Here is a 27,497-nt window from a genome sequence, read left to right on the forward strand (position 1 = left end):
ACACAGATTCTGAAATGTAGACCCCAAATTGGTAGGCCTTAAAATGAGGGGTTAGAGGTGGTCTTGGATCTGCTGGATCCAAAGTCCATTTCTCTGAGAGACCCCAGGAATAAGCCTTCCCCAGCTACAGCAACCAAAAGAGGCCATTGTTTATTCCCAACTATAAAAACAATGGTGGCAGGTTGATGTTAAAAAGAATGAACCACTAGTCCATAAACTATCAGGGTTTGGAAGTAGCAGATTTTACACCTCTTTAGACTCCTCCCAGTTAGGATTGCTCTGCACACACACACCCATAAATATTTTTTCAAACTACTCTTAAAACTTTAGTTATCACTAGAAACTTTTGAAGATTGCTGATTAAATATGATTTAAAAATGCTTCTAAAGAAATTAGGACTAGTTGGTCTTCCTTTGGTTTTATGAAGTGAACAATATGGCTGCTCCGGGTCCTGTCCCCCCCCCCCCCAATTGTGGAATTTAGTTGAAAATAAGCAATTTTGGAAAGTCATTCTGAAATTGTAGGCAGCAATACAGACAGCCATCATGCCTACATCAAATCTCCTGCAAATTTAATGATGTATTTTAATGTTTTCCATAGCACAGCAATTGTATTGTCATATTATAATCCCCTTTTGCCAAACCAAATTTGTCCCCAAACACTTGAAGATGACCCACTTTAAACTGCAAAATCATTCTTTAAATCACTTCTGTTCCATTTGCTCACTATCAGCAGTGTGAAGGCAACAGATAGAGAAATGGGAAATAGATTGATTCCGAACACCGTGATGCAATGCATCAACAATCTCACAATGATGCGTGGCACTAGGTAAAATGCACATGCAGAAAATTCACTGATCAAAAGCTAATCAGAGACCGAGCCAAACAGAATTAACAACACTTTGAACAGCGAACTGCTAACCCAGAGCCTCTCTTAAAACAGTGTGATTGTACAGAAAACCCTGGGTCATTGGTTGCCAATGTGGGGCCCACAAATACAATGGCAGTGTGGTGAGAGCCAGTGTGGTGTAGTGGTGTAGTGGTTAAGAGCGGTAGTCTGCTAATCTGGGTAACCGGGTTCGCGTCTCCGCTCCTCCACTGGCAGCTGCTGGGTGACCTTGGGCCAGTCACACTTCCTTAAAGTCTCTCAGCCCCACTCACCTCACAGAGTGTTTGTTGTGGGGGAGGAAGGGAAAGGAGAATGTTAGCCGCTTTGAGACTCCTTAAAGGGAGTGAAAGGCGGGGTATCAAATCCAAACTCTTCTTCTTCTTCTTCTTTAAGTTCATCCTCTGATGCCCACAGAGCCCATGAGTCCCCTTTCATGGCACTCTTGGTCATGAAGTGATGAGGCTGGTTACCCTTTTCTCCCTTGAAAAGCACATAGAGCGGAAGAGGGAAGTTGGAAAAGTGACATTCATTCCCACTTCTTCTTCCAGCTCTATGTGCTTGTAAGGCTCAGATTAATTATACTGGATGTGATTTACCTAGATCCCTTGGAACAGTGAAGCCGTGACAAGTACGATGAATGACCTGCCCATACTGAAGCTGCAAAGGTGGATGGGATCATTGTGGCAACCTTGTGGCAATTCCACCCCTCCTTTCTCCATGTTTATCAGGAAGACTGGAGGCTATTTTGCAAGTGTATGGCCAAGGGGCCTGGAATATCTCCTCCACACACCACCCTTTCCTGCTCCCCAGATTAAAAAGTTGAGGCAAGGGGTTTTTGCAAAGGGACTCTGAGTTCCTTACCTCAGCACTGGTTAGCCAGCATGCTTTCTATTTCCCTTTCCTACACAAAAGGGAAATGGATGCTTCCTTGGCTGCATAGTGGGAGAGGCAGAGGTAGGAAGAGTCTTTGGCTGGGTTACCAAAGCCATTCTGACCCTGAAACTGTATAAAATGCTGTTTTCTGCCTATCGTGTTGGCCAGGATTTCCTATCTCAACATTCCATCTAGGTCTTGGACCACGACTTCTGCTTCCCCGTTTCATACTAAAGGAAGAGGAGCCACAGGTAGTCCTTATCTGCTGGTGACAGGCTGGCAGGACAAAGACTGACACATTTTACTTTCTGGGAAAGCCATGGTGCAATGGGGACCTGCAGGGCTAGGCTGTATAATAACAGTTAATGTAGCTCTGGTGAAATGGGTCAGGACTGCCACACGGGTAGAGAGAACAGGACATTGTCTTGCTTGAAGGAGAATTTCCATTACTGAACTTGTCAACTGCTTCATACTGCAGGCTATGGAGGAGGAAGAATGTAATTTTTTGCTGAGCTTTACAATTATGGGGGACGTGGGTGGCGCTGTGGGTAAAAGCCTCAGCGCCTAGGGCTTGCCGATCGAAAGGTCGGTGGTTCGAATCCCCGCGGCGGGGTGCGCTCCCGCTGCTCGGTCCCAGCGCCTGCCAACCTAGCAGTTCGAAAGCACCCCCGGGTGCAAGTAGATAAATAGGGACCACTTACCAGCGGGAAGGTAAACGGCGTTCCGTGTGCTGCGCTGGCTTGCCCGATGCAGCTTTGTCACGCTGGCCATGTGACCCGGAAGTGTCTCCGGACAGCGCTGGCCCCCGGCCTCTTGAGTGAGATGGGCGCACAACCCTAGAGTCTGTCAAGACTGGCCCGTACGGGCAGGGGTACCTTTACCTTTACACTGTACAATTTACCATGGGGCGGGGGCGGGATCCTTCACAATCCTTTTGGGGGGGGGACTGGTATCAATTTTGCTATCAATTCAAAATCTGCCTTGCTGTACACTGTTTTTAAACATTTGCTGTAAGATATGTGTTTTCAATAACAGATTGAGCATCACATATTACCCTTCCACTTAAACTTGACATATTTATTTCAACAAAGAAGAAACATTAGGTGAAGGCTTTGATAAGCAAGTAAACATCCTGATTCCCCACTCCGCAACCCCCCCCCCCAAAAAAAACCCCTCAAACCTCCAGTCAGTTGTCATCCTAAAAAATTGCTTTTGGTATTTCTCAGCAGAAACGGACGGGGTTTGAAAGGAAACCAATATTGATATTCATTCTTTTAGCATGTTTCTTCCCGAAGAATAACAAAACATGTTGCAAGTTCTCTAAACAAATTAATCACCCAGCGGTGAGATGGAGTCATGACTCTGCTGGAGAACAGCGATCACGCTGGGTTAGGAAGAGGAGCCAACTGCTCTTGAGAAGGGATGCCAAGAATAACGTATCCTCTGGTGATGGGATATAATTACACGCGCTGAAAATCTGACCAGGCACCTGTGTTATCAGCACCTTGGCCTTTGGAAATTGCAGTGGGGATGTCAACGATTTCACAAATCACAGCTTTTCCTCACCTCTTTTGGCATCCTCTGAAACGTACAATTTATTAGGAACATCATCCCCCCCCCTTTGCTGCGACACTATTTCTCACAGTATTCAAAACACACATAACAAAAAACACATGTATAATCCACAGCCTAAAATAAAATACAAAGACTGACCATTCTTCCATTTTAATGGAGGAATCAGGGCAAGGAATGCATGGTACCCCACTCTAGGAAGGTCCAGTGCATTATTTATATATCCTGTTTGTGTCTCTCTCTCTCTCTCTGTGTGTATACTTCTGGTCATAAAGGCAGGCAATTTTTGTACAGTGTCTAGCTCCAGATTTTGGGGGTGCCCCTGGGCAATACGGCAGATACTTTCCCACTCATTCTGCCCCTGCAGGAGCTTCAGTTGCCATCTCCTTTCTGCAAATACAGGTACAGAAGCCAAGTGGAATGGGAAATGAGGTATTTTCTCAGCAGCCACTAAGGCTATCACCCATTTCCCAACAGGCGGGACCCCTGGCAGGAGTGGAGGAAGCAAAGTGTGACCCTTTCACATGCCTCCTCGTCTCCAACCTTAACCTCATTTCCCGATGAGTGCAGTGCCCAGAGGGTGCAAGCTGCACCCTACTCTCTAGGCTGCTAGGTGTCCCATTCCATGGGAAACTCGCTTAGCCATTTTGTCTTCGCAGGGGCCTCTGGGGACATTTCCCAATGAGGGAAGCGCTCCAAGGCTTCACAGGGAGCACCAGCAAGCTTCGACTCATAGAAATGCAGGGAACTGATGTGTATCGAATCAGGCCATTGGCCCATCCAGCTCAGTATTGTTCATGCTGACTAGCCATGGCTAGCCAGGATTTCAGGCAGGAGTCCTTGCCAGCCTTGCTTGGAGACACCAAAGACTGAACCTGCTTTGGACTTTATTACCTGGGATTCAGAAGTGTGACTGATTCCTGTGTCCTTAAGCCTTTCTTGCAGCATCCTAGTTGGTCCTTGCAGACTCGAGAAATGCACTGGAGCCTGAAGGTCACAATGCAATGCTCACTTTGTTTTTGAAGGCCATATTGTTATTTTTTTTTAAAGGGAAATTGGGTTGGGAAGATTTGGAAGGCAAGGAGAGGCAGAGGAACAGCTTGGGAGGGCATCTGTCTGTGGTTGTTCCTGGCGTTAAAGAGACGCCTGATAACCATGTGCGAGAAATTCAGGAGAATGATTGTGTGGTCTTCCTTTTCTAACCAGGCTTTTGAAAGTCTTTAAAATGGACGTAAAAGAAGAATTGCTTCTTCCCCCTGTTCCTCAATTTCTTTTCCTACCAATATCAAGACAATTACATAACATCCTTCTGATTAAATGTTTAAAAGCCTTAATGCACCATCTCTTACTTCTGGCAACGAAAGGCTCACTCTAATTAAAACCAGGAGCTGAATGTGTCTGCCAATTCTAATTGTCAGCAGTTTTCTTGCAAGATTATACAATCCTAATTAAAGATAATTTTAGACAACAAGGGTGGGGGGGAATCTCAGTTTTTTTGGGGAAACATATATACAAAGTTTCTCTCCTATATATCTTTAGACAGACAGACAGACAGGGTTTGTTTTTGTTTCATAGTAATGGGTTTGGGTTTAGAATCTGCACTAAATATAAACTCCTCTGGCACAAATCTCTCATTTAAATGCATGCTGTTGCAGCAAAAGAATTAAATCAAACCCTGACAACGAGGGTGACTGCTATTGTCCATTGAAAACACACTCTTAAAGATGATGAGCTATTTTAAACACCCAAGTCCTATTCTCTCCCTCGGCAATGTTATTACCATTGTGCAAGGGAGAGAGCAGAAAGGAGCTTGTTGGCTCTGTCCCCTATCCCGTGCTTCCCCATTCATTTTCCTGCAGCCCCTCACCCTGCTGCTGGGGACCGAATGTCTGCAGCAAAGTACCTGCTCAACTTGAGCAAGCTCTCTGTATGATGTAGAACCCAACTGTTCCAGGGTTCACACTTGAGCAGGGAGCTTACTTGAGCAATGCTAGGAATAACAATGGGGACATGTGCGGAAGAGAACAAGTGAAATACTAACAGAGTATTTGCCTTAATCCAGTGTTTCTCAAACCTGACTCCCCAGCTGTTGTTGGACCACAACATTATAGCCCAAGGTGTGGATAAAGCTGAGAGGTTGTAGGGTTGCTAAGGCTCCTGAATCTTTAACAGCTGTGTTACAAAAAGAAAGGTAAAAAAAATGATGCTTTCCCACCAAACTTTCAGATGTAACAAGGAATTTTCTGCTTATTAATAAGCACAGGAGGCCCCTAACCATAACCATAAAAATATTGAAAACTCAGGTTGGTGACTTTTAGGCCCTTCCCAGCAAACACTGTGATCCTATACTTACAAGCACTTTGCTGGGCAATTAAGGGAGTGACAGCATTGCTTGTACCAATAGTGCATTCAACTCATTTGGTCTGTGAGAGTTGGGGATTGGAGCAAGCTCCAAAAGGAATACAGTGGAATGGTCCAATCACAAGTGTAGATCAAATGCTTGCACTCTGATAATAGACATTTCACACGTTTACATTCTCTTTCTTATAGCAAGAATTACAGACTCAATTCCTGCCTCCCCAACTATACCGTACAGGGCCTGCTCTGTTCTTTTAATTCCACAGTGGCCTGTGCTTCACAGATTTAAAGTATGGAAGGTAGTATCATGCCTTCCCCACTTCTGCAAGTGGAAAGAAGTTCCAGGGGTGCAGTGCTTACCTGTTTGGTTTCATTTGGAAGGGAGACACATGAGGCTTGTGTCATTTTGCAATATTAGAGTCTATTTACAAATATACTGTACAGGGACAAACTTTCCCCACAACCACCCCAGGAGTGGAGTAGCTATCAATGATTCCACTCAGGTTCTGGTGGAATAGTGCCAGCAGTTCCTGGGCTGTATCTGGTTCAAATGCAACCCATGTCTGTATCAGGGGCTTTCAGGTAAACGCTGGGTATTTTGATCACATAATTTTTAACAACACTTCCCCGAAGACACAGACTTGGAAGATTGTTTTAAAAATCTAATTCTCCTAACACTTTTACAGCAGACATGCATCAAAATATTTCCACTTCTTTAGAAAGAACCTTATATCAGGTTAAATACAACTGCTTTAATGTGACACAGTTTATACAAGTCCTCCAACGCAGTGGAAGTCTTTAATCCAACCATTTTCCTTTTGATAGAGAAGGCTTGTTGCTAATCTCAAGAGGCCATGTGATAGGCTTGCATCTAAATTCATTTAAAATGCTGTAGTTATATGCTAATCTACCCGGGAGAGTGGGGGAGAACAGGGAGACATAAATGTCTGCTTTTCTTTTCTTTTTGCTGAAATGTAACTTATTAGAAAATACTTCTTAAAATATACTTTCACCTCTGCCCCCTCCCCCCCCCCCCCACTTTCTCAGGTGACTATGTAAGCAGTCTTTCACAGAATAGTTTATTTATCTGCTCTGCAGAATGGTTCAAAATCTATGAGCCACTATAAAAGATTTAAAAGGCTTATAAGAAGCTGGAGTGGGCGGAGGATGACTGTCTTAGCACACTGTTTAAAATTACACCCGAGAGCAAAGAACATTTCCCTTTGGCTTCAATGAACGGCACAAACGGATTTGCTGCATGGGGGTGTTTCACCTGCGACATATACTGCATCAAGGAAGTCTTTTTAATAAACAAACCACAGAACACAACGAGTGGAAGCGAATGATTCTGTTCTGCAAAAGGAGGGAATTCTATCCACTAATGGAAGGAGAGGAGGGTATTATTTTAGCTGATTCCCCCTCCTTGCCAGCTCCATTCCCCCTCTTGAAATCTGCTCCAGAGGCCTGAGGAACCCTTCAAGACTGCATGAAACGTGGTACTGGAGGCTGCAAGGATTAATTGTTCTAAATCCCACCACTTCTGTTAGCAGCGGCCTCTGCTAGATCAGAGATTTTCTACAAATCGAAGACTCCCTTCTTTCCAGATATGGTACAAGTGGGGAACTCTTGGGGGCCACAATCCCAGCTTTCCAGGGCCTGGAAAGTTACAAAATCCAGCAGAAGTTACAAATCCCTTTGATTTTTGTTTGTTTGTTTCAGTGATTTTTTAATTATGGTTATCATGAGATATAAGAAATAACTGCAAAAAACATTCTCGCAAATGATTGCTTTCGGGGAAAGGAGACCATTTAAGCATGCTACTGTTATGCACACCCCACTTTGCCATGTGGTTTGGAGTTCGAGGGAGGAGTCCTTTAGGATTTCATTTTCATTGTATGAGAGAACACTGGAGAGGCATAGTGCCTTTGTAAATTTAGCTTTATGTCCAAATATATAAGCAGAGCATAGAACCATGGGCTGCCATAGATCTTGAGAGAACTTGTGCAAACTTATCCCCAAAGGCTGCACACTTAGCTTCAGCTGACTCCAACAAGAAACTCTCAGCAATACCCTTGTCCGTATGAATTAAAAACTCCCTCTGCCCCTGTTCACCCCACTGAAGGTGCTGCTCGTTCAGGAAGCATCCGTAGCCGTTAAGGTTCTTTTCTCAAATTCCACCAAGCATCACTTTAGGGACAATCTACAGCCCCACTCAGGTAATCAGATGGCCACCCCTGCTTACTTCACTCTTGCTCTCTCAGTTAAGGCTTAGTTATCATGCCGAGAGCGCCAAAGTGGATTGTGGCTGCAAGTTTCCCAAGAAGAGACAACCTGACAAGTTAACAAGATTTATTATCTGCTCTTCGCTTATTGCAAAAGACACTTCCCCCATCAGTTAATGTTTGCCCCTCTGGATTAAAACGGCGGCGGCGGCGGCAGCACATGAGCAAACCTATCGCTCACCAGACTATCAATATCAGCAAGATGGAAAAGGCAATGTTTACATTTCAGGCCCCAAGCTTTCCCAGCTACCCACAAATATCTCAGAATTGCCTTATCCTAAAGAGCTCTCCCAGTCCCCATGTTTAGTGAGTTCTGAGATGCAGGAATATCACTGACATGATCAAACTATCAAACTGGCTTCTGTCTCAACTGAATCTGCAAAAACCAGCAGCTTAAACCATTCAGAAAGCTATTCCTAGGTTTTATTATTTATCGTATTTGTTTGTAACTCCATCAGTGTGCAAGGTTCTTTACAGAGTGCAAGAGGACCTTGCCCAGAGGAGCTTACAATCAAAAATTCGATACAGGGGAAACAAGAGACAGAGGCTAGGGAAGGCGATGCAGGCGGAAAAACAGACACAGTATGTGCAGGCCTGGCTCCAGATTAGGTCTACTCGGAGTAGGACTAGAATTGGACACAACCCAATTATCTTTGTCAGGATGAGAGTTTAGTTTTGGGGACTCTGTGGACTACAGATAGATACAAGGAAAGTAAATGCCATGATTCTCATTTTTATCGTGCCTTCTCTGACTATATTGGGGATATTTTACCTGCCTGAATTCCTTTAATTTCTCCTATGCTTGTTTCAGTGCCTTTGTACTTTCAGAAACTAGTAGAAAGGCAGCTTGCAAAGTTCAAAACAAGATGGATGGCTAGGACTATACAGAACATTTCATTTCTCATTACTCACGATGAAGGCAGCTCATTAAAGTAACATTCATGTTATGTTTTTGGGAACTTGGGACAGGGTGTTTGTGGGCTGAAATACTGTTTATGTTGTATTTTTAGCTACTTCAGAACTTTATGTACACACATGGTTAATTTAGAAAGCTACATAGAAGACCACACAGAGTGGAAAACATCTGTTCTTCAGATCGTATGGGGATTTGTCAAAAACATTCCAACACTCTTGGCTTGCTGCATACAGAGAATGCTGATCCTCCATGAATGGTATTATTGGCAATATATTTGCATGGGAAGCATGGAATTTGAATAATTCTACCTTAACAAGAGATTCAAATTTGGTTGCATGTATTGTATGTATGGGAATGTAAGATTATTGCCTTTTCCCCTCAGTGTTTCACAAGGACTCAACGTAAAAAGTCTTTTTTTAAATGGTCCACTCATTGGCCCCAACCAGAATGGATAAGGACATAAAACTGGGGAAATACTCCTGCCTTGCCTGAAGTCCTGGAACCCTATTACCAATCAGCATGGCAAGGAAGAGAGAGTACACAGAGGCAACTTCACTCCCTCAGCTGCCACAACATGCAGGGAAGCAATGGTGGGGAAGAGACGAAGGCTGAAGGGAGGAGGGACATTGATAGAGATGCAGGCAGAATAATTAGACTGGAATAGGTCAGGAATGGATATGCAGCTTTTGCCTGCATCTCTCTCTCTCATGGCTCTGTCTCCATCAGAGTTCTGCCCTGCACCTTAGGTGCAGGTGAGGGGGTGCTTTTGTAGCATGCAACAAGGAGGAGGAGAAGCCATCCCGGCCTTGTGATTGAGAAATTTAAGTCCATAACACCTAGCGAGTGATGTCTCATTCTCTAGGACAGGATGGTGAAGAAATTTTAATCTGTCTTGGTCAGTTTGGGTTAGCTCATTATCTGGGTAAAGATACAGATTGTGAAAGTTGACTGTATCTTTGAATACACCTGGAAAATTTTGGTATTTTGTGTCTCATTTCGTAAGCAAATTTTAGTTGTTAATATTAAAAATTAAGCTTATTTAAGTTTTCGTTTCTTTGGTTTCCTTGATGAATAATGTCCGCTATGATTGCGTATGAGTATTCAATAAATGTTGCCTTTAAAAAAGAAAATTCCCTGGGTGCACAGCCTAATGGCACACCTATGCCAGTCACTGTAAACTAGATGGACCAGTGATTTGAATTGGTAGAAGGCAGCTTCCTGTGTTCCAAGTTTTTTAATTCATTTTCCAAACTTATTTGAGGTTTCATTACAATCGTGGCATCTTGAGCAATTAAATAAGTAAAAAATGCCGAACCAAAATAATACAGCTGCTTGACAACCTGCTTTCACTTTCCATCTTTCTGTAACCTGGGCACAGATGACCAACTAGCCTTTTGGGCAGAGGAGGTCTTACTGTTTAATTTTTGCCTACACTCCAACTATTTCTGTGTACAAGGAACAGTGTTCTTTTAATCTACAACTGGTAGATTCCTCCCTTATTAAAACACTGTTAGTATCATAAACCATCATTCTTCAGAATTCAGTTATCTTTAGTAAAGTGTGTGTGTGTGGCCATGTGCATGCAACTAGTTTCTAGCGCAGATACATGTCAATGGGCAGGCAGGAACACGAACCTGCCATTTTGCATGCTGCCCACCCTTGGGTTCACTTTGAACTATTGGCAGCACTGCAGAACAGTCATGTTTACTTAGTATATTTCTAGCCATAATATACTATCGGCTTTTTAAACTGGCACAAGGCAGGCAGTGGTAGAAATGAATGTGGTTGACAGAATAGAGCCTTCAGCAAAATGTGAGCTCAGGAAGTGATCCTTGGCGTGAGGATGCTTTGCTGCGAATCCCATGCTTTAAATATAGCTACAAAAGAATATGTTTTGCTGTGGAAAAAAAGAGAGATACTCTGCTTATATAATCACACAGTTTCGGCAGCAAGCGTCATTGTGGTTCTGGGAGCAATGACGTCAGTCAAGACCAAACAGAGCATGCATAATCTAAGAGCAATACAGTTTGATTCCTTCACAGGAATTGTGGTGGGAAAGATTCTTGGGCAAAGATGTTTAGTGAGAACAGAACAAGCACAGAATCCACCCCCCCGCCCCCCCCCGCCACTATCCCAGGAATAGAAAACTCCTTTGAGCTGGCAAACAGTTCCCAGGCTATACTATTAGATACAAGAGGTTTGTGCAGAAACTCTTGCCCCGTGAATAAGCCTTAAGAATCTGCAAAAAAAATAAATCAACATTTTCTGTCTAGTTATGCTATAGTGCACTTTTACCAGAAGGAATTTTCAAAAAGTATCAAGGGATAATCGCCCGGACTGAGATGCCCAAAGGCAAGAACTCCAGGTTTAGGCATAGATGAACTGAAACAGCATAAGCTCCTTGAAAATAGATCCCAAACTTAGTGCTGAAATTGTAGTAGTAACTGATTTGCAAGAAATATATTTGCAAAAGTACGTATAATAAATTAATACTGTCAAGCAGATCCCAATTCAAACCTTTGGGAATCATAATGAATTGAATTCCTCTGAAAAACAACAACAAAGAAGTCATTGGTTTAGGGCTGCATGTTATACTTTTCATCCAAAATACTCTAAATCTTGCAAGTACACATAATGCATGCTGATGTATCTAAGGAGGGGATCTTTTCCCTGCTAACAAACATGCCAAAACTGCCTGCTGCTTTTTGGGAGGGGTGCTGCTGCTGCTTCAACTACCTAGTAAGAAGAGCCGGCTGAATCAGAACCATCTAGTCTAGAATCCCATAGTGAAGGAACATTTCTCCAGTGAAAATCCTCCTATTCCATAATAAAAATATTTTTTATTATTTATACCCAACCCATCTGACAGGGTTGCCCCAGCCTCTCTGGTCAGCTCCCAACATACAGTCATACCTCGGGTTGAAGTAACTTCGGGTTAAGCATTTTTGGGTTGCGCTCCGCGGTGACCCGGAAGTAACGGAGCGCATTACTTCTGGGTTTCACTGCTCACGCATGCGCAGACACTCAAAATGATGTCACACGGAAGCGGCAAATCGTGACCTGCGGACACGGGTTGCATTCGCTTCAGGATGCGAACGGGGCTCCGGAACGGATCCCGTTCGCATCGAGAGGTACCACTGTATATAAAAACATAACAAAACATTAAACATTAAAAAACTTCCCTATACAGGGCTGCCTTTAGATGTTGTCTAAAGGTTGTATAGTTACTTCTCTCCTTGCCTTGGGGGGGGGGGGGTGTCACATAACTCCATACCCTCCAACATATCTCCAATGAAAATAGGGATGTCCTAAGGAAAAGAGGGACATTCCGAGATCAAAACAGAAACTGGGACGGATTCTGCAAATCCGGAACCATCCCTGGAAAACAGGGACACTTGGAGGGTTTGGCATGTTGTTCTGACACCTGCCAACCTATGGGAAGTTCAAAAGCAAGACCTGAGTGCCTGTTTTAAATTGTGAGATTTTATTGCGTTCTTTAGATATTTATGTTTTATAACAGAGTTTATAACCAGGTTCGTTTGCTTCTTTTGAATATAAAGAATAGAAACATGGCAGTATAATTATATCATGAATTAATGCCCACACAACCGTCTCCCAGCCACCTCCTGGCATTCCTTAGCAATGACCCTCCCTGAACCAGCAGCCGCTAAGCTCAGATTTGCTTCTGCTGCCTGTGACTCAGCACTGCTAGAGCCTTCTAAATCGGCTTCTAAATATTTATGCTATGGGGTAGACAGGCACAGGAGCTCCAAGAAGAAACTGCTTGAAGCTGTTTTCTCAAATAGCCCTTTAGCCATTGCCCAGGAAAATACTGCTGATGTGAAGAAAACCGTCACCATCAGCTAATCTTTTAGCTTAGTGGGCAGAGCATTTTCTAAAGGCCCAAATACACGTGACTGTAAAATCACATGTGATCTTTTGCTAACATATATACATAAAAAGCTCTAAACGCAGCCATAGAAGACTAGCACAGGGAAATGGGCTTCCTAGCGCTTTTCTCTTCACTGCCCCATCTCACAAGGTACTCATCTTCCCTGCTTAAAACTGCCCCATCTCACAAGGTACTTTTCCTACACGAGGAAAAGACACATTTCCACACACACCCCCGCTACCCATTACAGTAGTACCTCCGGTTACATAACCCTCTGGTTACGTAAACTTCAGGATGCGAAAGCGACAAACCCGGAACTATTTGACCAGGTTTCGCCCCGCGCGCATGCGCAGAAGCAGTCCTCAGGTTGCGGAAACCTTGGGATCCGACCGGACCTCCAGAACCGATCCCGTCCGCAACCAGAGGTACCACTGTAGTTCTCCCCCTGCTCCACATACAGATCCACAGCTCCGCACTGCAGTTTATGTGGTTGCATTTGGTAAAAAAAGAGAAAACGTTAAAATTACCTGCAACAGAGCCACACATGTAGCTTGTTAAATCAGTTAACCAGGCTGCACACGATGGGAGTTGTGTTTGAACAACATCTGGAGGGTCCCACGTTATCTACCCCTGCCTTCCGTAACGCCCTGGCTATTCATAGAACCATAGAGTTGGAAGGGATGCTGAGGATCATCTAGTCCAACCCCCTGCAATGCAGGAATACGGAGCTGTCCCTTACGGGAATCGAACTTGCATCCTTGGTGTTAGCAGCACCAAGCTCTAACCAACTGAGCTATCACTTTTTAGTGTGCATGTGGGTGGTGGGCAGGGAGGAGGGTCTAGTTTGTATGGTAAAAGTTCCTTCCATCCCCTGGAATACTTCCAGAGGATAGAACGGCATCCAAGAGCACAATAACTGGCCACCCCAGATGCCAGGCCTGGGTACCTAAAATTACTTGCATGTCCCAAACCAAAAGCTATATCCAAATTCACCCTGGAAAACAAGTCACTGCATTCCCCACTATTTCTTTTGAAAGCACTTATGGTGCACCGTTGTTAGAATCACATGGTGGTTATATTTGACCTTTTAAGGAGGAAATAAAGTGTGTGTCTGCACAAAGAAAATCAGCTGTGATCCTTTCCGTGCTGGTAAAAGCCACTTGTGGTTTGCTTGTTTTTGTGGTTGGTTGTTTTGAAAGAGGATATTTTCTTGCTATAAAAGAAACCAACTACCAAAAGAAAATGGAGCAAGTTACTGAAATGTGTATTTTTTATGCTTGGACCGAACACAAATCCTGTTTACTTTGAACATAAAGGTAAAGGTAAAGGGACCCCTGACCATTACGTCCTGTCGTGACTGACTCTGGGGTTGTGGCGCTCATCTCACTTTATTGGCTGAGGGAGCCGGCATACAGCTTCCGGGTCATGTGGCCAGCATGACTAAGCCGCTTCTGGCGAACCAGAGCAGCGCACGGAAACGCCGTTTACCTTCCTGCTGGAGTGGTACCTATTTATCTACTTGCACTTTGACGTGCTTTCGAACTGCTAGGTTGGCAGGAGCTGGGATCGAACAATGGGAGCTTACCCTGATACGGGGATTCGAACCACCGACCTTCTGATCGGCAAGTCCTAGGCTCTGTGGTTTAACCCACAGCGCCACCCGCGTCCCTACTTTGAACATAAAGGTAAAGGTACCCCTGCCCGTACGGGCCAGTCTTGACAGACTCTAGGGTTGTGCGCTCATCTCACTCTAGAGGCCGGGAGCTGGCGCCGTCCGCAGACACTTCCGGGTCATGTGGCCAGTGTGACATCGCTGCTCTGGCGAGCCTGCACCAGAGCAGCACACGGAACGCCGTTTACCTTCCTGCTATAAAGCGGTACCTATTTATCTACTTGCACTTTAAGGGTGCTTTCGAACTGCTAGGTGGGCAGGAGCTGGGACCGAAAGACGGGAGCTCACCCCGCTGCGGGGATTCGAACCGCCGACCATGCGATCAGCAAGTCCTAGGCACTGTGGTTTTACCCACAGCGCCACCCGCGTCCCTACTTTGAACATACGCAACAGTAAAAAAAGCAATGGACCTGCATGTCAACTGCTCCGTTTCTGTTGTACAATTTCCAGCAAAGACAGTTTTGTCCATTGCTGCTTCTTGCTTCCTCCTGGTGTGACACAGAGAGGAGAGGGGGAGATGCATATGAGCAGCATGCGCCAACATGTTGCTCATTCACAATAAGCCAGGTTTATCACTTACCATTAAGTATGAACAGGGCTAGTTACTGTGGCTTGGGACTTCTGCATACTTTTAGCATGGCTACTTCATGTCAACTGCTAGTTATTTAAATTCAATTCAGCACTGGTACACAGTAAATGTTTAACGCAGACAATCTTGTGTGCAGCAGCAGAGAATATTCTCAGTGGAATATACAGTTTATTGGACTTATGCCCATGGGCACCAGAACATAGACAAGCAAGTGAGGCTAAACAATGCAGTGTCAACAGGGAAGAGTATTATTTGATATTGCTGCATGCCACCCTAATCTCCAAGCAGTGCAAGATCCCAGCGGTTCCAGGTATTTACCCAGGACACGTGTTTCCTTTTGGAATGAGGCACAGCGGAGACTGGCTCTCTGTCTTTCCAGCCTGCAGTTTTTTATGTAGCTTCTGGCTCACATCACTCAACTCTCCATGTTGGCCTTTTGTTTTTCTAACTAGCAGAAAATTGGGGGAGGAAGGCCCTCCCATTTGTCCTCTGGCACAGAGGCACTCCCTTGGTTCCCTTAACGACTCATACTGTCATGGATTGGTTGGATGCAGAGGAATGGTGGGATGGGGAACCCCCAAAGGAAGAAGGTTGAGAGCCAGGGCATTGGTGGTGAGACAATGATGAGTGGTCAGAGGGAGAAGATGGAGAAAACTTGGAGAAGGTGTCAAGCTGAAGAGATAACAGGGCTCAGTGAGCAGGGAGAGTCTGTGGCAGAGAGAAGCCCAGAACCAGAGGCAGAAGCTGAAGCAGGAGAGAAGGGAGACCAGCTGGTGAAGAGGCATGGGTGTCTCCCCCTCCTGCTGCAACAAGCTTCCCTCCCTCCTAGTGTCCCAGAACCAGGAGAGCCATGAAGCTGGAGAAGCATAGACAGGTACACAGGCACAGTCTCTGATTGCTTGGGAAAAACCCTGGAGGGGTGGAGACATAGCTGGCTGTGGAGAGGCAGGGACCTTTATTCTTGTCAACTGCTTCATGGGGGCAAGACCTGAGTTGCTGTGCTCATTAGGCCTGACACTCCTGTGCAGATCCTGTTTTGCTAAGAAGGAGTTGATTTTTGCTCGCTCTGTAATTTACAGCTGGCTCACTTCTGCCACATACTTAGTGGGCTATTCCAGCAACTGAAGCCATGCTGGATCCAGGAATCAGAAAGGGGGCTCAGGCTTTGAGCCTACCACACAAATACTCATAATGATATAAGGTGGTACCTCAGTTCTAGAACATAATCCGTTCTGGAAGCCCATTTGGCTTCCGAAACATTCGAAAACCGAGGCGCGACTTCCCATTGGTTGCAAGAGCTTCTTGCACATTTGGGTTCTAAAAAACGTTCGAAAACGGAAGCATTTACTTCTGGGTTTTCAGAGTTTGAGAACTGAAATGTATGACAATGGAGGCGTTCGGGAACTGAGTTTCCACTGTACGATATATTTCCACTGTACAATTACAATATATTTTCTTCCATCTGCATGAAAGATGGGTGTACACTTGAAGGACTTTGGCTTTCTGATGCCACAAGAGCCTGATGTTAATGTCTTTTCAGAAATTTTAAAAAGAGTACCACCTGTTCACTACTTAAAACAAAGCCGGCAGGGCTTAGATTAGTCTCTGTTTGAATGACAGTGCAGAAAAATATATTGTGCAAATAGTGTATGCATGCAAATAATTCTGTTCTCAGACCAGAGTCATGCAGACAAATGCAACATGTGAACTGGATGACCAGAGATTATCAGCAAACCAGATTGTGCTTGTTTGTGTGTGTGTGATGCCCTTGAGCTCAGGGTGGTCAAGGCTGTTCTTTCAAGCTCATGTGTTATTGATGGCTACCAGAACTATAGAACCCTGGAAATATAAGTCACTGTACAAGAGACTCCCATTACCAAGACAACAGACAGACAAATCAAATGTGGGTCATACAAGCAGGAGGTCAGTGGAACAGTGCGGCTCAATCAATGTGCTGTACTACTCGTGCCTAAGGGATGGCTGCTTCATTTATTCCACTGCTGGCAATGCTGATTAAAATAAGAATAAAATACCCTCAAATTTGATTTATGATGAAACTGCAATATTTACACTTTGTTGCTCTATATTTCTAGGATCAATTATCATCTCAATGGTGATGTAGCACCAAAACAGAAATCCACAACACAGGACACAACTCTTTTTTTCTTAGCAGCAATTCAATATGCAATTGCCCATTATGCCTCATTAAAATCAATGAATTTATACATGCATTTCTGTTGTATTGCAAGCAGATGAGAATAATAAAAGCACATGACTCAGAAACAAGAACAGCAGTACTAGGCTAAGGCACATAAACATTTCTCCTTGATAGTAAAGGTACAAGGCAAAACTAACAGCAAGCAATCCTACTACTGATCAACTTTTTCCATTGCTGTCTAGCTAAAAGCCAATAGAGCTGAAATCTAATTCTTAGACTGACATAGTCTTGCATGTTTGCTTTGATCTCGAACCTGGCTCTGGTTTTGCATCTCTCTCCACAGCCTGGAACCAGATTCGTTATACTAACGATGAATCAATGTTCCAGACCTAGCACTAAATGGAGGTTCCAACACAGATTTCACATGACTATCCTGATACTAGGAATGTGGGTGGCACAAATGCAAGTAGGTAAATAGGTACTGCTCTGGCAGGAAGGTAAATGGCGTTCCCGTGCACTGCTCTGGTTCTCCAGAAGCGGTTTAGTCATGCTGGCCACATGACCCGGAAGCTGTCTGTGGACAAATGCCAACTCCGTCGGCCTATAGAGCGAGATGAGCGCCACAACCCCAGAGTCGTCTGCGACTGGACCTAATGGTCAGGGGTACCTTTACCTTTTTTATCCTGATACTGGGGAAACTCTGTTGAAACTGTGCACAAGCCCTAAATTTTAAAATGGCTGTCCTCTAGATGTGGCACAAATTCTGGCTACTAGTATATTTCCAACTTCGATCAGTCTGGCCTATGATTGCTGGATGTGGTCCCAGATTTTGATAAGCATCTGTTTTATGGGAAGACCTCTTTGTTTTCCATGTACGTACGTATTCAGATCATATGGGAACTGGGCGACAAGAGAAGCTTTGCAGAACCTTTACAGTAATGCAGGACTGCTTTGCAAAGCAAGAGCAATGGGTTTTCACAGTGAAGGATGTTTGAGGGGTATTTGTTATCATTATTGATATTAACATTTTCTAGGTCTTTAAATGGGCGGTGGGGAGAATCCGAGCGTAAGATAAAATAATAATAATAATTCTAAACTACTAAATATTTTGGAAGGTTGTTTATATAGCTATGTGATATTGTAACCAAATTTTGCGTGATGGTTCCAAGGAGCAGGTTTTTTCAAAGTTTGGATACCTTTAGATGCCATTTTGAATCAAGATGGCAAACGGAGCTTTCCAAAACTGCACTGATTTGGGGGGAGGGGGTTCTTAAAGAAGGCAACTACAAGGGTTTTCCTGGTTGCATTTTCTACAGCTCTAACAGATCATAAATGTCTCCTTAAGTCAATATTTATTTAGTTTCACTATATAGTTTAACTATACTTTTTCTCAGATAAATGAAACAGTTAGAGCTGGTAAAAATATCTTTCCCCCTGCTCCATTCATTCCATGTGTGTCTGTGAGAGTATCCACAGAGGATCAAATTGACACGGACATTAAAAACAGAAAGTTGCCTTGCATCAGGTCAGACCACTGATCAGTGAGCTCCAGTTTGCTTACTATGCTGATTTGGTGGCAGCTCTCCAGAGTTTGAACTACCTTAGTTGGAGATGGTGGGGACTGAACCTTGAATCTTTGGAATGCAAAGCACCTGCTTATCCACATAGCTTCACGTCACCCTGGATGTGAAGGGTTGAGATCAAGTACAGTTACATATGCACATGCTTAGTTATAGTTCGTGATTAAGAAAGGACTAACGGAAACTCCAACATCTACTACATAGGTACCAAAAATACCTAAGACGTAAACGACTGCAGACATGCATTTCATAAACATCCAACTATTATGGGTTTGTGATTGGCAGGACTTTTACGTTAAGCCAGTTTTGCCTCGCTGTGCCTGGAAAGGCTTTAAAGACTTTGTTTTGACAAAATCCACACATTTTGGCAGCTTCAGCTGATAACAATCCCATCTTACATATGAGAATCGATTTTTAAAGAAAGTAAACCTGCAGATCCAGGGATTTCATTATTAGTAAATTTGTTGGCAAAGTCTCTTTTTAACATATGATGCAACCTACTAGTCACACACACAGAGAGAAAATACGAACACTCAGTTGCGTTTTCATTTTATTTTACCTATTCAGGCTTTAAACCCTGTCTTATACATCCCCTCCCTTACAGATTAACAGCATTCTGTCCCCCTCCCCTCCCACTTTTTGCAGTAATACACCATTGCAGAACATCACAGAACTGAAGTTTGAGGCTGTTGCATATAATCTTTAAAGCAGCTGGAAGTGTAATTAGCATAAAATCCAAATGGCCTCATTAAACATTCCTTTCCTGTAAGCTTGGACACATTTAAGGATTCTCCCCCCCCCCAGTGTGCCATTAAAGTGATGGCATGGGGGTTAGCACATTCTTAAAAAGCCTTTTCAATCCAGCAAGGCAAAACCCGCTTCTTAATGGCTCGAAATATGCTACGCAGCAGATTTTCAAGGGGGCACACAAAAGATTCAGCCGCACAGAAACACAAACATCCCTTTTCATCAGCAGCCTGCATTTGCCAACTCGTGTGCAAAAATAGACAACTGCTACAAGTATCAGCTGTGTAAAATAGGCAATTGAGGCCTAAAGCTATCAGATCCACTGGGTATCAACTATCAGTCCACTGGGTAACTACTTCCCAACTACTTCCCATGTTATTTCTTCTCATCTTATTACTATGTGTGTTGTGAAAAGCACATGTGTCCCCATCAGCAAGTCTAAAAAACTGGGGTCATATCCTGCATCTTCTTCTCTCTGAGGCATGGGCTTAACAAGAAGAATGAACTGCTCTCAAAATACCCGACCACTCCACTCCACTCCCACCCCACCCCGAATTCTTGCAGAAAGGTTTTGCTGCTTCTAGATCATCCAAAAATATTTTTGGGGTCAGGTCTTGGACTTTGCTTGAGCAAGCGGTAGCGCTCACAAATGTTGGAGGAAGACAGGGCTTCTCATACTTTTAACAGGTTAGTAGAATAGGGAATAGAAGAATAGGCTGGACTTGTTGCACAGGGATGGGTAGAACTGTATCTCAGAACAACATATCCCCCAGAATACATTGAGCACAAAAACCTCTATGGTATTCAAATCATGCTAAGAACCTCACTTGCTTTAGAAGATGGTGTCCTCTTCAGCAGCATGGGCCAGAAGTAAAAGCAACACTGATGACAATTGATAAATTTTGGTAGCATTACTGACTGCCTAGGTTAGCGTTTTTCCACCACTGTAATTTAGAACTCAGCTTGGGTGTATGTGGCTGAAATCAAGGGACCAGCTAGGGCAGATGTGAAGAACATTTGTCCCTCCAGATAGTGCTAAACTGCAGTTCCATAACCCCTGGCTATTAGCCATGCTTGCTAGGGCTCATGGGAGTTGAAGTTCAGTAACGTCTGTAGGACCACAGTCTCCCCAGCCCTGAAATAGGGTTTGGTGTCTTAATTCCAATTTCCTTGCCCAATTGCAGTGAGTTAACCCTGTACATGGCAAAACTGGGAATGTGCTGAGCACCTAATTCCATCCTCTATAGGTCGTCTCTGACACTGGAGTCCCATTGCTTGCCACTATGTCTCATTGTACACATTTTGTATGCACTCTTCCAATAATTAGCACTTTTTAAAATAAAATATGCACTTTTCAATGCATTCACCAGTAAAATACACACCAGGATTCAGTTAACCAGCCCCATCAGAAGAAGCCCTGTGCAAAGACTTTTGTATTTGCAGCAGAGCGTTCTCCCGTTTCCCTCCCCACCACCAACACCCCAGAAATCGGATTGGAGAGGTTGGGAGAACCATCAGAACAGTGCACAGGAGGAGAGGGGTATCACTTCATCTAGCAAGCTCTTCTAGTTGCACAGATGAAACAACTGGAAGAGCACAACATTCAATACCACCCTTAAAGGTAAAGGTACCCCTGGCCGTTAGGTCCAGTCGCAGACAACTCTGGGGTTGCACGTTCATCTCGCTCTATAGGCCAAGGGAGCCAGCATGTGGCCAGCATGACTAAGCCGCTTCTGGCGAACCAGAGCAGTGCACGGAAACGCCGTTTACCTTCCCGCCGGAGCGGTACCTATTTATCTACTTGCACTTTGACGTGCTTTCACACTGCTAGGTGGGCAGGAGCTGGGACTGAACAACGCGAGCTCACCCCGTTGCGGGGATTCAAACTGCCAACCTTCTGATCGGCAAGCCCTAGGCTCTGTGGTTTAGACCACAGCGCCACCTGCATCCCATTAATACCACTCTTCGTGTCTCTCTTTTATGTAAAATGTATACTGTGCGCAGAAAATGCATTGCAAAATGCATTTTGATCCACAAGTGAGCTTGTGAGTATCAGATCAATTTAGTCCTCTGCGAAATGCAGACCAAATGAACTCTTCCCCCCATCCTTAGACAGAACTCAACCATGGAAATTGCCTAATATTATCCAAAGCTTTTCCTAAGTGCACAAAGCATTTGAAATATATAATTTCAGTAGTCCAAAATCCTGTAAAGCAATCCAGCACTATTATCCCTATAATACACACAAGGCAGGGACTAAAGCTGTGAGACAGCAGCTTGCCTAAGATCACCCAGTGGCTGGTGAGGTGTGAACTGGAATTTACAAGCTTATAAATCCCTCTCTTCCAGTCATTAGAGGCAACTTCAGTTCAAAGTCAACCTTTGCTTGTATGGGCTAATCAGCACAGCAGCTCATCAGATCATGTCTAAATACACACTTTTTATTTTGCTTCCATATGGTTTGAACAGGGGTGGGGAATAATTATGCATCAGGTGACAACTTCACTGCTAGTGGTTTCCACTTTGTCTCCTTCCTGTTTCCCTAATCTCTACATGGTGCAGACTGGTTGGGGGGATTTGTTGGTCATTACCCAAAAGCTAAGGGGAGGTCAGCACTTCCTCGGAAAAAAAATGAGGCATTTCAACACAATGTGGCAGAAAATAACGTTGACAATCTCTCTAGAGTACAGATGGCATCATGCTGGCTTCCTTTACACAACTTATAAGCTATTGCTATCAAGCAAAGTAGACTATCCCTTTACTAAACCGATAAGATCTGGTCATTTATGAATCCTTATCAAGTAAAATAGACCATCCCTATTGAGATACAATCTGGTCATTTAGAAGTTTTTGCAATAATTATGGCTGTCACAGTGTTATCTGCCTGAACATGGGTTGCCTAGGGCTTCCAGGGCCTCAATGTTAATTAAAGTTTTAATGGTTTTTAGAAAAGATGACGTTCTAGATAATAAACTGTTTAACTTCAGTGTACCTTGCAAACCTTTCCTCAGGACATATTTGAATTGCGCTGCTGGCTGCCTTTGACTTCAGGTAAAATGCTGCTAATATTAAATATTTGCTTTCCAGATAGAGAGCATCTCTAAATTTATGGAACTCCAGGCCTAGATTTTTGATCCGATTCCTATTCAAGAATGCATGTACAATTTGTCATTTGGGGACATGGGTGGCACTGTGGTGTAAATCACTGAGCCTTGGGCTTGCCGATTGGAAGGTCGGCGGTTCGAATCCCCGCGACGGGGTGAGCTCCCGTTGTTCGGTCCCAGCTCCTGCCAACCTATCAGTTCGAAAGCACGTCAAAGTGCAAGTAGTGCAATAGGTACTGCTCCGGCAGGAAGGTTTGCGTTTCCGTGCGCTGCTCTGGTTTTGCCAGAAGAGGCTTAGTCATGCTAGCCACATGACCTGGAAAAACTGTCTGCGGACAAACGCCAGCTCCCTTGGCCAGTAAAGTGAGATGAGCGCCACAACCCCAGAGTTGTTTGTGACTGGACTTAACTGTCAGGGGTCCTTTACCTTTCTTTTTTTAAGGGCATTCCCTATCCTATGGATCTATTTGGTTAGCTGAGATTCCTGCATTCCAGGCGGTTGGACTAGATGGGGGTCCCTTTCCAATTCTAAGATTGGAGTGGCAATTGAAGTAGCTCGAGCTAACTACTGTGAAGTCATAGTACACTTACCAAATGTGACAAACCCCTATTCTCCCACATGATGCACTATCAGCAACCTTGTAATAGACAATATTATTTTCCAATAAAGGGTAGCATAGGGTTGTGATGGTAAAACCACTCTTAAGCAAGCCTTATAGGTGGGTCCTTAATAATAATAATAATAATAATAATAATAATAATAATAATAATTTATTATTTATACCCCGCCCATCTGGCTGGGCTTCCCCAGCCACTCTGGGCGGCTTCCAACAAAATATTAAAATACTGTAATACATCAAACATTAAAAGCTTCCCTAAACAGGGCTGCCTTCAGGTGTCTTCTAAAAGTCTGGTAGTTGTTGTTCTCTTTGACATCTGGTAGGAGGGCGTTCCACAGGGAGGGCGCCACTACCGATAAGGCCCTCTGCCTGGTTCCCTGTAACTTGGCTTCTCGCAGTGAGGGAACTGCCAAAAGGCCCTTGGCGCTGGACCTCAGTGTCCGGGTAAAACGAAGGGGGTGGAGACGCTCCTTCAGATATACTGGACCGAGTCCGTTTAGGGCTTTAAAGGTCAGCACCAACACTTTGAATTGTGCTCGGAAACGTACTGGGAGCCAATGTAGGTCTTGCCTCCTGCTCAGCTGAGAATCACACAGCAGCTTTGCATATCTTTCTTTACCACTTCTGTCAGTGGTGTCCCATCAGGCATCATCTAGTCTGCATATTCTAGCTTGAATTCATTTAAAGTATTCTGCCTCACTCCTCAGCTGAGAAAAGGCTCCCAGAGCAAGTTACAATTACGTATAATAATTTTTAATATACCTCTCGGGAAGCTTCCCTTTGGGGTAGAACTTAATATAAACCGAGTTGTCATAGTAAGAACAATACAATACTGGACACTACGAAGCTTAGCTTCTTTGGGCTTTGTCTTCCTGTGGTAACTATGGATGAGATACAAAAGTGCAATACATTGCACCAGCTCTGAGCATCAAATACACTTGAACCTTCTGCTTGAGCCCATAGGCTATGTTTATTTATCACCACCCTCTAATTTAAGCCTCTTCAAAGTGGGGGAAATGGAACTGTATTTTCCCCAGGAGACTGATGGGAATTATATTTTTCTAAAATACATTTATCAGTACACTGAAGGATTAGTCATAAATACGTGCGAGCTCTCATTACAGCACCTCCTGTGGTTGCTTTTGATTTACTTTGGAAATTAAAGGGCTTGCTGTATTGAGCTTTGAGATATCAGATACCAACTCAGCCCTGATCTGTTATCATGCACAGTTTGAAAAAGCATCCTACCCTTTCTTCTACATTCACTAAGAAAACCATGCAGATTCTTCTGAGTGCTTTTCTGCCACAGGTGTTTACAATACGGCTGTATGAACTGGCTATCTGAAGTGTGTGGTACAAGTCTTATGGGATACTTACAAGGATGACTTATACAGAACATGAAGGGGATCTCATTTGCTTTTTTGCACGGCTGCGTCTCTTTGACAACAATAGATTTTGAATCCAGATAAAGTGGAAGAGTAAAAGTAACAAAGCCAGTAGAATCTTACATGCCATGAAACAAAAAAGTATAATTCACTCCCAAGTTCCATGCAGTCAGCAGATATTAATGAAAGAGCAGTGATATAAATACATCAGACATGTGACCAAACACAGAGGCTAGTATTCATATGAGGCCTCCAAGCAGCGTCTAGTGGACTATGTGAACAAACTGTCTTAACCCCTTTTTTCCAAATGACATTGCCTCCCTCTGCCCCAAGCTGCAGGCGGGGGGAGGGAGATATCTAACCCACACAAAGTGGGTCCAAGGAAAACTACACCCATCCAATAGTAGGGGCTAGGGAAAGAGGGAAGCTACTTTGCTCCATAGTGTTAGAAGTCTGGAAACAGAGTTGCAATTCTAGTTTAAAGCACAGCAGCAATGATTGCATGCTACTAAGTTATCCATGTCTGAAAGCCCCCCCCCCCCCAATTGGTTGATTTGACCGCCTGGCTTCCTTTTCGCTCAAACCTTTCCACAGCTGCCATCAATATTCTGGAAGCAAGCAGCCTTCCAACAGGCAGTTTGGGGTTGCTTACTGGATTGCCATTTTTGTTCCATCCAAAAACATATATTTCTGTGTACCTAGGATGCCACCCAAATATATAGCAGCCTGCCACCAGGTTAATCTTTCCACTTTAACCTGGCCTTTGGTTGATTGACATCCAACCCCCCTTTTAAAATGTGTGTGTGTGTGTGTGTGTGTGTGTGTGTGTGTGTGTGTGTGTGGGAGTTATTGGGTTGTTTTTATTTTGATTATGCATTTTGTGTTTCTATATTGTGATTTTATCCTGTGAACCACCCTGAGACCTGCTGGTAAATTTAATAAACAACAACAACAACAACAACAAGTCCTTAGCTGCTTTGTAATAATCCTACTAGCAGACAGATTCTGACTTCCTCATTTGCTCTTAATAGCAAAGCATCACCCACCATCGAGAGAAGGGCCAAAATTACCTGCTGAGGTGTGCTTGAACTTTTCACTCTTCTTCTTCCGCCACTTCCATGGCTTGAAAATTCTTCCTAGAGTGGCGAATTTGCTCCGTCTCCTAATCGGAGGGGTGTGTGTTCCTGGAACAAGCGAGTCCGAGCGCATGGCTGCCAGTCTCTCCACTTCTTCAGCTGTGTTTTGAAACAGTGAAAGGAGCCTATGTCAGTAAAGCAGATGGACAACCTTCCCCCCTTTGCCAGAGAGAAAAGTTCTGTTTTAAGACAAGATCACATTGTGCTGACAAAGGCAGGTATTAATAGTAACACTTGCCCTTTGTAGAACACCTTTCAACAAGCATTTGCAGATAATCCAGGAAGGTGATCCCACACATCTGAAAGATACTTCCTTCTCTAGATCAGTATTGCAAGTGGGGTTTTTTAAGGCAATATTGTTACCAGTAGTCTTTAAATAAAACAGGGAGGAGCGAAAGGAAAAGGAGGGTACAAGATTATAGGGCCACAAAGGCTCTGAAAGAGTAACAGAGTTATCCCAACTCTTGTCCTCTTCTTCTACAGAATTCAATGGGGCTTAACCGAAGGTAAGTGGGTTTAGGATCGTGGCCTTAAATAGGAAAATAAAATGGAAGCACTAGAAAAGCAGGGCCAAAATTAATGGGTGGGTAGGGGGCATGGGTGCAGGCGGGGGGGGGGGCAGCTGCCCACCAAATCAAGTAAGTAAATAAAAATACTTAAAGTACCAATCATAGAAAGATTTTGACAGATTTTTCAAAGAACTTGGGCTCAAAAGAAAGTAATTTAAAACTGTTGTTGAGACATTTCAATCTAAATCTGCTAGACAGAGCCAGATAGAGGATGACGACAGGTGGGTGCCCACCCCCACAACAAAAATTCTGGCTACCTGCCCCCCTAACACAAATCCTGGCTATGCCCATAGTAGGGAGGAATCATACCTTTAAGACCTCTGCAAATCTTTCAAGTACCAAATGCTTTCAGAACACCATCCCCCTGCCCTGAATCATGGGAACTGTAGTTTAAGGGTGCTGGAAAGTATAGCTGCGTGAGAGTAAACTGCACTTCACAGGATTATTGGGGAGGGTGTGCTTTAAATGTGTGGTGTGTATGCAACCTTATTAAGGGGGAGGGGAAGAAAACCCCTCCCCCGAGGCTCTGTGCTTTGCCTTCTTCCCTGCTAAGCTACTTAACAGAACAAGCAGACACATCTAAGTTGGCACTAGCTGGCAGTGACAGTCTCAAGAGCATAACTTTCAGGCAAGCTTCTGTTGTTGGCACCTCTCACAAATCTAACCCAATGAAGCCACCATGCCAAAATGAGAGCTTACAGTCCTAGGATTAGTTACAACCTATGCGGGTGGCGCTGTGGGTTAAACCACAGAGCCTAGGACTTGCAGAATCGAAGGTCGGCGGTTCGAATCCCCGTGACGGGGTGAGCTCCCGTTGCTCGGTCCCTGCTCCTGCCAACCTAGCAGTTCGAAAGCACGTCAAAGTGCAAGTAGATAAATAGGCACCGCTCCGGCGGGAAAGTAAACGGCGTTTCCGTGTGCTGCTCTGGTTCGCCAGAAGCGGCTTAGTCATGCTGGCCACATGATCCGGAAGCTGTACGCCGGCTCCCTTGGCCAATAAAGCGATATGAGCACCACAATCCTAGAGTCGGCCATGACTGGACCTAATGGTCTGGAGTCCCTTTACCTTTACCTTTATGCATGATTACTCCAGAAGCAAGTCCAACCTAGTTCCATGGGACTTACTCCCAAGAAAGTATGCTTAGGTTTGCAGCTT

General features: G+C 44.2%; 1 protein-coding gene across 7 annotated transcripts in view; it reads right to left on the reverse strand.

Annotated features, from left to right (window-relative positions):
• The window catches only part of PHACTR1 (phosphatase and actin regulator 1), a 251,629-nt gene that overhangs the window by 65,127 nt on the left and 159,005 nt on the right, over nt 1-27,497 (reverse strand). For all 7 annotated transcript variants that reach the window (XM_028737713.2, XM_077933291.1, XM_028737711.2 and 4 more), the window contains one exon: nt 25,707-25,871. In XM_028737713.2, the coding sequence (XP_028593546.2) occupies nt 25,707-25,871 (165 nt within the window). The remainder of the gene's footprint in view (nt 1-25,706; nt 25,872-27,497) is intronic.

This window comes from Podarcis muralis, chromosome 8 (genome assembly GCF_964188315.1).
Source record: "Podarcis muralis chromosome 8, rPodMur119.hap1.1, whole genome shotgun sequence".
NCBI classification, from domain to species: Eukaryota; Metazoa; Chordata; class Lepidosauria; order Squamata; family Lacertidae; genus Podarcis; species Podarcis muralis.